The sequence below is a fragment of the Poecile atricapillus genome, chromosome 10 (genome assembly GCF_030490865.1).
Source record: "Poecile atricapillus isolate bPoeAtr1 chromosome 10, bPoeAtr1.hap1, whole genome shotgun sequence".
NCBI lineage: Eukaryota > Metazoa > Chordata > Aves > Passeriformes > Paridae > Poecile > Poecile atricapillus.
The window spans coordinates 10,717,059-10,733,297 of record NC_081258.1 but is presented as its reverse complement, the minus strand read 5'-3'; the positions used below and the strand labels follow the sequence as shown (position 1 = coordinate 10,733,297).

Sequence of the window (16,239 nt, the reverse complement as noted above, 5' to 3'; positions counted from 1 at the left end):
GAGACCTTTAGGATCATTTGGCAGCTCTGGTGGCTGCTCCCAGCTGGGCTGTGATGCAGCTCAGAGCTGGGTGCTTCACCGATGGACTTCCAAGTCTTTTCAGAGTTATTTCTTTTTATTTGGTGTGGAATTAAATATTTTATTCTATACCTGATGAGGTAGTTGGGCATTTTGCAGTTACCTTTCAGAGCACGTGGGTGCCCAGCTGAAAGGCCCTGGGGCAGGTGGGTGACGGGCTGAGAGCCCTGGAGGCAGCAGTGGCTCTGGCACAGGGGCTGCATTCTGTGCCTTTGGCCTGATGGGAGGATGGTGCTGGCCTGCTAAATAATAGTGTGAAGATTTTCATATCCTCAGTGACACTGTAATTCTCAGTGTGGATGATATAGTCATTTTTCTGAGACATACTCTTTTCTCATTGCTCATTGGTACAGGCCAATGAATGGGCCCCCGGCTAATGAGAGAGGGAAATGTCTTCTGCTGATCTTAAAAATAGGCCACTCATAGTAACTGCTAGAAAGGACCTGTCCATAGGAAATAAAGTGGCAGTACTTGCCAAAGACACCTGTCTGAACTGCAGGCACTAAACTAAACTAAAAAATAGTAAAAATTGAAACAGGTAGGTTATTGCCTATTGAGGTCATGAGGGACTCCTGCATAAAAGAAGAGAAGCACAATAACATTGGCAGAACAGTCTGGGAAAGAGACTGTGACTATTTTATAATAATAATACCTAAATCAAGATCCACCAGCTCCAGAAAATACTGTGAGGTGCCATATAAATCTGGGGGAAAATATATAGCTAACTGGGAAAGCTGTCAGGAATTGGAGTGGAAGCTGAGTGTCTGATATTCCCAAGAACTGAGCTCAGAAGGAACTCAGACGTATATGGCTGTGGACACAAACTGTGCATTAAGCCATGGCTTTAAGCTATTCTGCCTCCTGAGTTTAAAATCAGGTGCTGTTTTCATAAGCCAGCTGAATGAGACCACCTGCAGTTGGTCTGGATGTGCTGTACCTGGCAAAGGTTTAGTTGGGTCCAGCCACCCTCACTCAGGTAATTTGAAAACTTCCTTTAAAATTTCTGCTATTCTCTGCTGTTAGTTATGTTTCCCATTGGACAGCTTACCCAATACTCAGCTTCCACTTTGAATTTGCAAGTGTTAAAGAAATGTGAAGTCTCTATTTAGAGTTTTTAATTACTCTGGTAGCTGGAAGAAAAACATACCTGGGTCTGGTAATGCAAATCATAATGAGACCTACTTTTCTGATTCACTTTAGAAACCAACAATAAGTAAATAAAGAAATAGAGAAGAAAAAATCCCCCCAAAGCCTAAAGAAAACATGTCCCTGAACATAGCTACCAACACTTGTAGCAATTTTTAAACATAAAAATGCTGTGTAACCCCCGAGTCTGTCCCTCTGCAATTCCTTGCACAATTCTTGTTACCTTTGATAATGTTTGTTAGTTGTCATGCTCCCCCGCACTCTCTCCCCACATTCCTTCATTTTGCACGTTCCACTACATAGTAAGGACCTTTGAAGTCTGCCTTTGATTTGGGAGCTCAAGCACCTGAGTTGTGGAGGTTGTAACAAAACTGCTAACAGCATTTATCTGACGTTCTGGGACTTAATTTCAACTATCCAGGATTTGTTTGCAATGTGTCGTCACTGTTTGCATACAGCAGACCTAAGCTTGTACTGCTAATTTGGAGAGAAGCTCCTGATGCCAAGAGACTCATCAGATCAGAGCCCAGATCTGTGATCTGAGTCACACATGTATTGTGATCATGCTGTTGGGTGCCTTGTCCAAGAGGAGTGTGATTCAATATGCTTTAAAGTATGGTAGAAGCTTGGGAGGAAGAGAGTGGAGAGTCTGTTTTAAAATGCCTCTGCAAAATGGTGTAAAATTAAATTATAAAGAAGTTGTCAATTAGGTGGTGCTAAAACAGCAGCAGCAGCCACTGTGGGTGGGTGGAGGACCGTGACCAGCCTGTCCTTGTCTGCAAGAGCAGGACTTCGAGGCAACCAAGAGGTGTGACCCCTTTGGCCTGGGTTGGGGATCCTGTGAGGAATCTGCAGGCTCTGAGGAAAGTAACTGGGTAAGAACAGAGTTCCCAAAGAGAAAACACTCCAGGATAGGGTGCTGGGACATCTCCAGTAAGAATTTGAATTTGAATAAAGAATTTCAAGCATTTCAGGGAAAAGTCTTTGTCTCTAAATTTGGTGACTGTGTGATTTTGACCTTGCTGTGAGCTTTGCCTATATCTTCACCATGTAACCCAGTGTTTGGTTAGAGATCCACAGCTGAACATGCTGTGAATGCTTCCAGCAGAGGCCACAGCACCATGTGGCAGAGGTAGGGAGTCCTGGGACCTGGAGTTGTGTTGGTCTGGCAGGTACCTGGGTGCTTGGCCCTGTCCCTGTCACCTTCCTGTTTGGAATCACATCCCTGAGATGGTGCTGCACTGCCTGGTGTCACTGTGCTCCTGCTGCCTAAGCCCTGAGTGCTTCCCAGAAGAGGTTTTTGCCTGTGGTTTGCTGGTCTCACATTGCACTTCCCACCCCTCTCAGTGGTGCAAGGAAAGCATTAATGACATTTGCAGGATGTGCCTTAAACAAGTGCTCGGAGGTGAAATCGTTGTTGGAAACAACCCGGGTGCCCATGCAAAGACACAAAGGGGCAAAATTTCAGGCCTGGGCTAGGCAGGAATAAAACTGATACTTTGCACTGCCAGGTTCCATGATACATGCAGTATATATATATATATGCACTGTATTGTGCAGTATGTTGTATAACAAGTTTGTGCAAGAGCAAGAAATGGTGCCACAAATGAGTGACTTGATTTTGAGAATACCTATCTCATATGACCCCCATAGTAGCCCCTGATGACCCCCAAAATAAGTTGCTCTGTTTTAAGGAACAAATCAGTGGGCCCTCAGTTTCATTGGGTTTGGGTTTTGTTCTTTTTTTTTTTTTCTTTTCATGTCTCTTCTGTGATTTATGTGTGAACAGAAGAGAGTAGAGGGATTGGATGGGCACACAGACAAAAAATGGCATGTTCTTCATGTTCTTCAGGCAATAGAATGTGTGTGAACTTCTTGTCACCAACCTGTCTCTTAGATCCAGATGAAGACATATTTTTTTCTTTTTACGAATTGACATGTACTGTTTCTTGTACACTTTTTTTTGGGAATCAAATTAGGTAAGGTTTACTTTTCTACAGAGACATGAAGTGGAACATGGGAGTTTTTTTCACTGCCAGAGAAAAGAATGTAGGATCTCCTGATAACTGCAGTTTGACAGCTCTATTAGTGATGATGGTATGTGTGGAGGGGAGAGGAAGGACACTTCTTCAGTGGTGGCAGGACCAAGTGCAACTGTTTTGTATTCTATTAAGCAAGGGTTTAATCTCTGACAGAGAAAAGCATCCTGTTAGTTTGATTTGTTTTGATTGGCAGTGAAGTCCAATCCTGTAAAAATTTAGATTAATGGATTCTTTTATCTATGCTTTACTTGTGGAGAAAAAGAATATTGAGGATTTCTTCTAGAGATATGCTGACTTGACTAAAAGTAAAGGAAGTAATTTACAGTGAGAGACAACTGAGGATTTCACTCTTTACATTGCAGCGCATTTGCTTCAACTTAAATACATCCTTTAAAATATTGCATCAGCTTATGTTACATTGACAGTGATTAATTCTTCAGACAATTGAATGTATAATAGTTTAAGTCAACTTGTGAAACCAGGGCACAGTGAACATAACCATAAATGTTTGGTTTTGCTTAGTTATTCCTTAGTTATATTGGTTGGCAGATTTCTCAATTCCCTTAAACTATCTCATGGAGTGTGGGGTCAGATCCCAGCCCCACATCCTCCTGTGGGCACTTCCATGGGGCACTTCCATCTGTCCTCACATGACCAGAGTTTCACTGGAGGTATTGCATTTTTAAATGATGGAAGTCTGTAGACATTGATTTTAATCAAGACTTCAGTATTGCTCAAAAATGTTCTGAAAAGTAATTTCCTAGTTATATTTTTAAATGTCTTGTTGAATGTTCCCAGAGATTAAAATTATATCAGGGTAGGAATTCAGGATAGAATTACTGTATGGAAATGATTGTTAAAATGCAAGGTAAGTAAGTGGAAATTAGGACATCTCTCAATGTAATGGCTGGATGCATTTATCTGTCAAAATAAATACTAACTCTATTACAAGCTATACTAAGTACTGGATGCTTAATGAGTTGCTAACAGAAGAACACACTATCTTTTATTAATATAATTTTTTCACTTAGTACTCCGTGGTACATTGAAAAACACCTTTGATAAAACTGTATAAATGAAAGTGTGAGAGTTTACATATTCCTTTCTTTTTCTTTTCTTTTTTTAGTCTCCTTACTCCATTATTTACTTTCTAGAATCTGTTGATGCACTGATATTTTATATATTTTTGAGAACTTGTTCTTTTACAAATCAATGTAAAATAAACTATACATTTGTCAGAGGCTGTGAAACGTCCTTTAGCAATAGGACTAAATATGGCTTCTGTGGCATGACTGTCTTAAGTGATTAGAATTGTTGAGAGTAGGATAGTTTCATGGATCTTTATAGTTCCTTTGATGAGGCCTTCTATGAACCAAATGCTGAATGTCTTTATAATGTGTGCAACAGGGTGGTGACAGCTGTGTAAGAGTATGCCTACACAGTCACCATAAAGTTGTTTTGAGAAGAGGAAAACATTTTGGACTATATTTTGCTTTTTTTTAAATCCGGGTATGGAGTTAGAATCGTAGAACAGTAAAATTATTTGAGTTGGAAGGCAGCTTAAAGATCATCTCGTTCCAACCCTCCTGCCATGGGTAGGAAACCTTCCACTAAACCAGGTTGCTCAGGGCCCCATCCTGCCTGGCCTTGAGCTTCTGTGTCCAAGGCTTCATCACATTAAAGAATTGCTCCCCAGTACCTTATCCAAGCCCCCTTGCACCCAGTTTAGAGGTGTTTCCCCTTGCCCAGTCACTGAAGAGCCAGAGAGGTGGCCAGTGTTCCTCTCAATAAATGTCTCTGTACCTGAGGGGTTTGTAGCACTCATGTAGGATGGCAGCAGATTGATCTGAGTCCAAGCCATTTCAGTCTGCAGAGGAATAAGACAAGTTATTTCTCTTTTGGTTTTGGTTTCTCACATTATGCCCTTGTTTGATTGTCATGCTGAGTAAACCAGTGGTTGAGCTTTGCCTGACTTGTTTTAAGATCACCAGGTTTTGCCCAACTTCAATCTAAGGCTGTAAAGCAGATCAGGATTAATCAAAACTTGATACTGTTTGCTTGAGAAGTTAATGAATTTTGGTCAGAACTGATCTCTTGTTTTTGCTTAATGTTACAGAAATCTGGAATGCTTTTAATATGCGTGTATCACATTTACTTTGGGTTAAGTTTATGTAAAAGAGCTTGTGATATTCTCTAAAATTCTCCCAGTATTCTCAGTGGATTATTTTTGGATATTGAGCTTTTAAATTTTCATATAGTAACATAATTAGGATGTCATGTGGGTGCTTCAGTGCACTTGTATTTCCATGTGTGATTCTGATATCAGATGATTTTCACTGTTAAACATTTCTTTGATAAACATCTCAAACATAATGAAATGCTACTGATCCTTTCAGTTTGGTATTGGTCTTTGGTAGTATTAGGAAAAAATGAGAGAAAAGATAATTGTCGGAAGTTTTGTTTTCTTGATTTTAGCTCCCTTAGAAGACTTTTGTTTGCTCAGGAGCTATAGAAAAATGCCATGGACTTTAATATTGCTATGAACTAGCCTCCCTGCCTTCTTTCCAAATCACTGTACACACATAAAAAAATGGCTTATACTTCTTTGTCTGAATGCTCTTGTATAGGTACCGTAGGTTGTTCAGGCCCACAGCACTGTACCACAGAGCAAAAAATAAAAAACTTGTTCCTTTCTTTTTTTAATATTGATCAGCCATATAACTTAAAAAGTTATGTGAAAGTGCAGAAAATACATTGCTTTTTGTTTTCATATACACATATAATACTAATAATAAGGGATTGGATATTATATGAAACATTTTCTTTCATAGAATATGTCTTATCAATTTAGTTCTAAATGGTCAAAATATTGTTGTTGCCATTCCTAGAAGCTCTTAAGATTGAAAAAAATGAAAAAAAACCAGGCTAAAGAAATCAGGAAAAGATACAGAAAAGAAAAACTGAAATTAAGTAAGTGGATGCAGAAAACCCACACAAGCATCAAATAGTGTCAGAAAAAGGGACAGTTAAGAATTCATGGGCTTGTGTATAAAATTAGATTCTGGGTCAGTGCAAGTCAAGAGAATTTAGTCTCAATAAAATCATAGATGCAAGCAAAATGACAAGACTTGGAGTAAATGGTTTGTAACCCATGTCATCACATTTTGTTGCCTCAGTGTAAAGGCCAGAAAGGCCTGTATTGTGTATCAATAAAGGGAGAACAAAAGCAAGGCTTTTAGGGGTAGAACACCTCTAAGAAAGTACTGTCTGCACAATAATGAAGAAAGTTTTTATGAGAGAATGTTATTCTGATGATCTTCAGCTTTGCTGAAAATACAGCAGAGTTTTTCCTTCATGCAATAAAGTAACGTCTGTAAGCTGAAATGATTGGAGTAATAGGCAGAGAGTGATATCGTTTCACAAAAGACTTTGAATGACTTCCAGATGCCACTGCCAATACAAGTCACAATCAAAATGACCCTGTAGTTAACAGCAGTAAATTTTCACAGAAAGGTGCCCTGAAGCAAATGGGTATTTCAGCCAATAAGTCTGATGTTTTGATCTTTCTGTATCAAGTGCTCCACTTTTGGCACACACACTCATCTCTAAGGAACTACAGTCCTTTACTGAAAATATTAAAAGCATTTAAGAAGTAGGAAAAGCAGCATGGTGTGGTATGGATGATGAGCCAAGCTGGCAACGTCTGGGGAAGCATGGGGAAAATGAGAGTGAGCCCTGGTGCACAGGATCTGGATCATGAACTTGTGAGGTCAGCTTGATCCCTACTGGACCCAGCTGCACCACCACGTGTTCTTTCCTGCTAAAGAAGGGTTTGTTTTTACTGTATAAGCTCCAGCAGAAAGAGACACGAATGTCAAATTCAGAATTAATATGATTTACTGCTGTAGGGAAGCAGTGAGCTGCAGTATTTGTGTATAAAGATACATGAGGCAGGGTGTGCATCTTCTCTAATATGTGTTGCTTCTTTGTATGGGCACCCTTGTCCCAGCCAAGGAAAGGCTTGCAGGAGCATAGAACCACTGCCTCTGTTGAGGACAGAGTTATAAAAAGTAAGGGAAAGTCATTTGGGCTAAACTTTTATCTCCATGCTGACACAGATTTTTGAAAACTGGTTGGTACTTATCCATACTTAATAAGAGAGCACCAGGAAGGTCAGACTCTGTTGTGGAAGTCCAGTGGGCTCCCACAATTGCTGTTTTGTTCTGTATCATTTCATTAAGGATCATTGCACCTGCTACTAATTGCAACGTGGCTTATTAATAATGAAAGAGTTTTCAAAATCTAATTTATTTCTCATGTTTCTGGCTGCTCAAACAATGACTGTAGATTAATCAGGTTGCTGAATCAATTTGTGAGCTATTTATTCTCTTATTAACTTTTTAAAAAATCTTCTTTTCTGTTTACATGTTCCTTCATTGTGTATTGATCTGTGTGTGGTCAAAGAAAAAAAAAATAGTTTTCATAGGCAGACTGCAGCTGCCTTTACCTTCAGGGTATTGCTTCTTTTTATTTACAAATGTGGTAAATGTTGTGCAGATGTAGGGGACACAGTTTGTGCCCCCAAGAAAAAGTAGAAATTAAACCATGCAAGCACTTGTGTTTCTGAGACGTGGATACAAGAAAAACAAAGTCAGTGATTTGTATATTGATTGCTACTTCCACACATTTGATTGTTGGATTAAAGATAAAAATGTGCAGTTTTATGTGGTACTTGCCAACAGGGATCTTTAGGAGTGTTTAGGATTACTGGGCTGGTTCTCCAGCCTGCTGCAGTGAATGCACTCCAGACCTGGCAGGGCAGTGTTCTGTGTTCAAAACAGCTTTAAAATCCCACTCAGACAGGACTGGTTTATACCTACTGCTGTTACTTCTAATGGCCAAGAATAATTGAAAGCCAGTAAAGGAAGATTCTTTTCTCTCTCTCCATATATCCCCTCATCCTGCCCCAATTTTGTTTACTTTCTGACAATAGTTTGTGTCTCCTCATTGACAATGTTTTCCTGAATCCTCAGACATCCTGTCTCCCTATTTATATGGTATTTCTCACTACATCAAGAAAACAAATGTTTAAAAATAGAGAAATGCAATTCTTAGTCAAAGAACCAAAACAATGAGCCCCATTTGGAGGGAAAATGAAGTCTGGGGCAATTACAGTAACTGTTGCTGCACTCAATTTATTAAAAATATATTTAATTCATTAAAAAGAAAGGAAGCAAACTGCATGTTGACAGTGTTGGTTCTGTAAGCCTGGGGAAACAACTTCACCTGATGCTGCTGTACGGTAACTGCTAACATCTAACCAACATTTCCATCTCTTCCAGGATCAGAGTCACACACAAGTTTCCCAGTACCGCCAGGATCACTCTCTGATTATGAGATCTATTGTCCATATGACTGATGCTGCTCATTCGGGAATTATGCCCCCGTCTCAGCTCACCACCATTAACCAGTCTCAGCTGAGTGCGCAGCTGGGGCTAAATTTAGGAGGCACTAATTTGCCACACACTTCTCCCTCCCCTCCTGCAAGTAAATCAGCCACTCCTTCCCCATCTAGCTCTATCAATGAAGAAGATGCAGATGAATCAAACAGAGTAAGTTATTCCATGTGCTGCAGTGAGCACGCTTCACACATCATCACACTGTATTTTCATGGATGGGGCAGTATCAGCTCAGCTGCAATGTGGTCATTTAAAATACAAATGTTATGGGAAAGTGAAAGATGATTAATTTGCTAATTACCTCCTTTACTTAAGAAATTTCCATACTAGCTCCATAATAATAAACCTAAGAATAGGCATATATATCTTTTTTTTTTTTTTTTTTTTTTATAATTTGGCTCAGGTTTTCAGATTTGTTGAATCTCTTTAGGCATAAGTTTTGGACAGTTTTGTCATTTTTGGTATTCTGGAATCGTGTAAAGCATAAATATGTTTAGAGAGAAGTAAAAGAAGCTTTCTTCTAACTGAAGCTTAATTAAACTTATATTTTTGTTTAAATAAATATCCTATAAAAGGAAAAAAATATTGACGAAATGAAGTACAAATGTTGTTATAGCAGTATACGTAAAAGGCCTAATTTAAGACTGTTCCATGAAGGGTTTTCTCATTAAGTTGATGGAAGTTATACATGTGGAAAACTTATTGTACAGGATCCTCAAAATATCAAAGTAAATTACTATCATAGAGGTATGATACATATTTACATATCTAGAGCCACTTGATCCTCTAGTTGCTTTTTGCCTGAAGGGTGGGATTTTTAACCCCTGTCCCACGTCTAAATTGCCAGTCTAAGCCTTGGAACTGGGAAATGCCTCCAAGCTTTTGCCTTTTGAGACAACTGCTGAGATTATATCTTAATGGAAAATGGCCAATGGAAAATGGAAAGACGGCCTCTTCAAAATATGCTATGAATTAAATCTTAATTTTTTTAAATACAAATTAACATTGGGATGTCCTTTTCCAGGTCAGGCTCATATGATGTGGCTCTCAGAGCTGTGATTAAAATGAGCAGTAACTACTCATGCATTTAGTTCCAGTAGATCCAATAAGATTATGCTAAGTACTCTCTGGTAGAGAGAAGGGCCTGCACAACAGGACTCTCCCAAGTGTTGCCCACATAATAGCTTTATCCATATGATATTATTATGACTGACTGTCAATAATTTTTTTGCAATTTATCTGACTTATTTCAGGCATTTATTGACTGTTCTTGTTCTTACTGTTTCTTAGGCTACTGGAGAAAAAAGAGCTGCCCCAGATTCTGGCAAGAAGCCCAAGACTCCAAAGAAGAAGAAAAAGAAAGACCCCAATGAGCCACAAAAGCCAGTGTCAGCATATGCCCTTTTCTTCAGGGACACACAAGCTGCAATTAAAGGACAGAACCCGAACGCTACATTTGGAGATGTTTCAAAAATAGTGGCATCTATGTGGGACAGTTTAGGAGAAGAACAAAAACAGGTAAATTGGTGCAGGGCTGTCTCACAAGAAAATATAGTAATCCTTGTAAAAAAATCCTCTTACCTCTGCTCTGAGCTGTCCATGCTACTTGCTGATGTAGAACTCTGCCTCTGTAGAGCTGCATTGAGTTTTGAACTTGCTGAACACCTGGCATTAAAAATTATTTTTTTGTAAGAGCCAACAGGTAGTGTTAAATGACTGTATTTGTCTTTAAATTTTAAAGGGCAGTTTGTAAAAGAGCTCAGGTTATAGTGTCCTAGAGTCCTCTTAAAACCATCTTTTGATGATTTCTATTTCAAAGCCCTTGTTTCCTATTAATAAGTTAGAAAAGAGGAAGGTACAGCATATTTACCATTTCCTTTGATCTGCCTTATGAATTTGTTACAAAGCGTGTTGATTTCTAACCTTTGAAGCCAATCCTCGGAGTCTCATTACAATGTTGTGTGTGAAATGCTATCTCCAACTCCAACTTGGTACAGAGTGATGAGTTTTGTACTTCCTTGAGGGTTATTCTTCTTCCTATATACATGGAACTGCTGCACATGGATTGAAGTGGGTTAAAAAAATATCCTTTGTTTGTCTGTTCCCAGTTAATAGAATCCTCTATGGGAGAATGAATTCCCTGGTAGGACACCTTTTGGCAAGAGATTAATGGTATTTGTTTCTGAAATACATTTAGAAACTTTTAATCTGATCTAAGAGATGATAATGAACATGATTTGAAGGTGAACATTACTGATGATTAAAAATGCAGATTTAGTAATTTTTGCCTAACTGTTCTTGTTTAATTCAATGGGATTCTCTCATTCTGGCTTTGGGGAAAGTCCATCTCTTTGATCCACCTTTTTTAAAGGTGTACAGATTTTTTTTTTAATGTAGTTCAAATATTTATTTTGAAAAAAAATGCACATGTATATTTTGCTATTCTAGACTACTGCTGCTACATTTTGGCATCTGAAATACTCAATATTCTAATATCACTGCTACTTGGAGTCAATAAAATACTGTTTTCTGGGGAAGGAAAGAGTGCATAAGTAGTCTTGTCAATCAGTTGGCTGCTCATACTCATGTCAAATGCCAGCCTTTTGTCATTCCTGATAATCAACATAAATTGTAGTGCAAGTCCAGCAAGTAGACCAGAAAGCCTGTAACCACCTGCAAAAATATTTAGAACTTTCAAGGAAGAAAAAGCACATCTAGCAGTAGGATGTTTTCAGGCCTTTTGGCCTTTGTTTTTTGTTTCTTTGCAAGTGATTTTCAAACCATTCTGGCAAAAATATCTTAATAGTTGAAGTTGGTGAAATTGTGGTCTCTTTTAATAGGTGTATAAAAGAAAAACTGAAGCTGCCAAAAAAGAATACCTGAAGGCACTTGCTGCCTACAGAGCAAGCCTTGTTTCTAAGGTAAGCCTAATAATGCCTTCGATGTAATGCAAGTGAGCTTTTACCAATGATATTGAAATATTTGGGGCAAGGGGGGGGATGGTGTGCAAAATAGAAGTAGAATCCTAGGATTTCTGTAATACAGCTCTACAAGATGTTGTGCTGCTGCTTGAACCCTGCTTAGTCTCTGCAAAAATAATTTCATCTCTCTACTGGCATACTAATGATTACCAGAAAACATCTTTGTAATTGTACATCTTCCTTGAGCTGCGGAGGCAAAGTAATGCACTTCACCACAAAAATATAATTCAGTCATGAAAAATACACTGACCTTTTGGCATTAATATTTGCAGGCTGTTTGCAGAGGTTTGTTTTTCCTCAAGTGCTGCTTCTCAAATGACAGGCTTGCTTTGCCTGTGAGTTGGAGAGCAGTTGTTGTGTGACAAAGCTTAAGTATTCTTGCAGGTGAGGGGAAAGAAATGCATAGTGGCTCTGAATTTGGAGAGTACTAAAAAATGGACCAGTTGGCAGTGAGGCCCATGGAGTATTTTAATGGATCCTGAGTTAAAATAAAACCTGTGAAGAAAACAAAGCTCTTCTGTCTTACTTGAGAATTTACATTTCTAGACAACAGCACTGTGCAGGTTGTAGTTCTGTTGCCTCTGAATATCATAAATGGAAATGTGCTTATAGACACCTAAAATATTAAAATATGGGTAAAACATTATCAAGGTGGTTATTTATCTGATAATATTTTATAAAGATCAATTACAAAGATATATTCAATCACAAGAAAGCAAGATGATAGCTTAACTCCTGAGAGTATTTGTTTGAATGTACAACTGCAGATCATTAGTAAATCATATGGAAAGCTTCTGTGTATTTTAGTTAATGATTCAAAATACAGCATCAGAAATTATACATGTGTTTTTGAGAGCTGAAAGATTTATTCTTCTTGTGTTAAGAAGGTGTGTTTTTCTGTTGCCTCTGGGACTTAGATAATATTCTAAAAACCTTTAGTATCACAATGCTAAGTTTAAGAGCAGCAGGAATTCTAAATACCTTTGAGGGATATTATTTTGTGACTCTTAAGTTCCTTTTTCAAAACCATCAGAAATCATATTTTTTTCCCAAATCCATGGGACCAGGACTGCCAAGTGACTTCTGGGTAGATTTCAGCTGGAAATGACACTCAAAGTCATTGTATCTCATCTCCTCTAAATTAAGACCTCCTTGTTGTAGCTTTTCCACGTGAGGTGGTTGCTGAGGGTAGGGGTGGGTTAGACACTTGTGCAGCACAGTTTATTACATTCTCAGGTGAATGGCTAAAGAGTGTAAGTTGATTGTTGGTTTATAACTCATGGGGTGGGCGTGTGTATGCTGCTGACTCCCAAAGAGCAGGGTTTTCTAAAAAACATGTAAATGTGTTGGGCCTGTTCTAGCTCTTTCAGTGACAAAATGTGACATCTGTGACTTTCTGGTGTTGATCAAGGGCTCAAGTTAGTTTTTGTCCAAGACCTGGAGGTACCATATAGGGAGGCAGATAAAGAGGTTATACAATGTATTGGTGATGTGTGACTGTTTTCAGACTGCAGATTGATCTTTTCTGACAGAAAACAAAAGATGGCGAAGGTTTCTGAGAAGCTGTTACTTTTATTATCATGTAAACAATAACAATGTTTTTTCTGTTGAAAAGACAATTAATTTCTTTTCCAAACACAGGCTGCTGCAGAATCTGCTGAGGCCCAGACAATTCGTTCCGTTCAGCAAACACTGGCATCCACAAATTTGTCTTCCTCCCTTATTCTGAATAGTTCTCTTTCTCAACACCCGACGGTATCGGCGTCTCCCCAAACTCTTCAGCAGCCCCTTTCCAGAGCAATTGCCCCAAAACCCTTGACCATGAGACTGCCAATGAATCAGATTGTAGCTTCTGTTACCATTGCCCCAAACATGCCGACAAACATTGCAGCTCCGTTGATAAGCTCCATGGGCACAAACATGGTGGCAACGCCGTCTTCGTCTCAAGTCAGCCCCTCCATGCAAAGCCAGCAGCACCAGATGCAGCAGCTCCAGCAGCAACAGATGCAGCAGATGCAACAGCAGCAACTACATCAGCATCAAATGCATCAGCAGATACAACAGCAAATGCAGCAGCAGCATTTTCAGCACCACATGCAGCAACATTTGCAGCAGCAGCAGCATCTTCAGCAGCAGATTAATCAACAGCAAATGCAACAGCAACTGCAGCACATACAGCTTCAGCAAATGCAGCAGCAGCAAATGCAGCATATGCAACACCAGTCACAGCCTTCTCCTCAGCAGCATTCTCCAGGAGCCCCGCAGATCACTTCTCCCATCCCTGCCATTGGGAGCCCTCAGCCAGCACCTCAGCAGCACCAGTCACAAATACAATCTCAAACACAGACTCAAGTATTATCGCAGGTCAGTATTTTCTGAAGATAAATGATCTTACAACATGGCTTTGTGTTGATGGAGGGGGTAGGGGTAAACCATATTTGGCTGAAAACTGTAAATTGTTGATGGTAGTTATGCAGGGATGCATAACAGATCAAATGATCCTCTAAAGTGTCTATTAGATAGGCAATAAAGAACTACAATGTAGCTGTGTATCATCTTTTAGCTGACTATAAATCATTTTGTTTAAAAGAAAAAATGCTGTTCTCTTTTTCATGTGATGCCTTTTTAATTTATTTAAGCTTTACCTACTATATGTGAATCAACTGGCCTAATAAATATCTGGACCTTATGACTGCAAAATGGCCTTTCAGAGTTATATGCTAAAACCCTTCTTTCTTTAAAAGTGAGTAATGCACTTCAAGGCAGTATGAACTCATGAAGCCCTTAAAGCACAGTTGTAACTACCTGTAAAATTATGATTGGATTTCATACAATCATACTTGTATGACATGAGTTAGTTGATGGCATTTTTTGTCATGAAAAAATAGAGTAAATCACAGATTTTTGCCAAAGCTCTTATTTTTTTTTTTTTCTCTCCTAAATATCTTCAGAAAAACAAATGCAAGTAACTGGACTTAAATGTTTGACCCAACTTTTCACTTCATTTCTCCAAATAAATCTGCCATAGTTCGTAAGAAAATATATATTGACATTTACCCTCTTATGTTAATTCCAGTTACAGAACAAATGTGAATATTATATTCTGTGTTGAAGTGATGAGTTTCAGATTTAATACACTGTATTTTTAAAAGGGAAATGCACTTAAATAAAACTGTTATTACAGAAAGGTAAGATGAGAAATGCAAGTTATTAATACACTGTAAAACCAGTAGAATATTTAAATGAAACTCCACAACTGAATAATCAATGTAAATATTTTCTTTAAAAGTTGTAATTTTTCATATCATGTGTTGTAAAGTTTTCATAAATGAGGCTTTAATGTAAACACTGGTAACATGAATTATTAATTGCTACATTGCTTATTGTGTTTTTATGCTGTTTTATACTTTTTTATGAGTTATGATAGCAGCGATTAAGTTGTTTGTATTTTGCTTATCTAAAATAAATGCTTTTATCTTGCTATAGAATAAACACATTTCAGTAAAACTGATGAGCTGTAAGTCTTTGATAGAGAAACCAGAAATGTTTCCTTCTGCAAATGCTTTCTTGGACTTTTTTTAACTCCTTTGGGTTTTTATCAAGCATTCTGGGTGAGCAGGTACCAATGGGAACAGAGCAAGCACTTGGCTCTTGTACCCTCCAGGATAGTCTGTGAAGAGTTGTGGGCAACTTCTCTGAGGTGTCTGTGACTTCAGAGAGAGAGAGCAAGTGATGGAGTCACTGAACAGCCATGGTGCCCTGTGCTGGGGAGCTGCGGAACGGGGAAGTGAACCTGTCTCAGCAGCAGTGCTCAGAAATGCAAATCAGCACAAATTATGGGTTTCTTTGTATCCGAGAGTTTCAGATGTAAATGCAGCTACTGCTGTGGGCTTCCCTCTGTAAGCCTCCAGCTCTTGACTTGGGCTGGTCCTACGCTGTCTGACTTTTATTTTCTCATTAAGGTAGAACATGATGGAACGGGGAGGATGGAGGGGGCAGGTCTTTGATATGAAGGGTTTGGAAACATTAACATCCAGTGTGTTGTCAGGTTATTAGTGCTGTTCATATATTTTCACTCTGAACAGAAAGTGGAGAGCCTTTATTTTCTTGTTTCCCTTCTTTGCCTGCAGTATCTGTGCTGTGAGTGCAGCCTGACCACTATCCCCGGTTGTCTGGCATGATTAATTACAGCATCTGTCCTGTCAGAAGCTATAATGAAGAGGTCTTGATAAAAATTGCAAATTACCACTGGCAACAATCTTAAACTGCTTATGATAAAATGAAAATTAAAAACAGCAAGTGTCAAGCCTGAGCAGAATCCTAATCCTGTTTGAGGCATGGCTACCATCCTCAGACCACAACCCAAAAATAATGCAATAGAGATCCCCAAAAAGTTGCAGCGAGACTTGAGGGAAGAGGTACTATACTATGTGAGTTTCTTGATAATGAATTCAGCTTTCAATATTTCATCATCATCAGGTACTCTGTTTATTATGTACAAATATTGAACAGCAAGAGATTCTAATTATAAAT

At 38.7% G+C, this 16,239-nt stretch overlaps 1 protein-coding gene across 2 annotated transcripts in view; it reads left to right on the top strand.

Moving 5' to 3' along the window:
- Positions 1-15,203, top strand: part of TOX3 (TOX high mobility group box family member 3) — a 73,477-nt gene extending 58,274 nt beyond the window's left edge. For both annotated transcript variants that reach the window (XM_058845865.1, XM_058845864.1), the window contains exons 4-7: positions 8,609-8,878; positions 10,016-10,243; positions 11,566-11,646; positions 13,348-15,203. In XM_058845865.1, coding sequence (XP_058701848.1) covers positions 8,609-8,878; positions 10,016-10,243; positions 11,566-11,646; positions 13,348-14,085 — 1,317 coding nt within the window. In that variant the 3' untranslated portion in view covers positions 14,086-15,203. The remainder of the gene's footprint in view (positions 1-8,608; positions 8,879-10,015; positions 10,244-11,565; positions 11,647-13,347) is intronic.
- Positions 15,204-16,239: the final 1,036 nt, after the last annotated feature.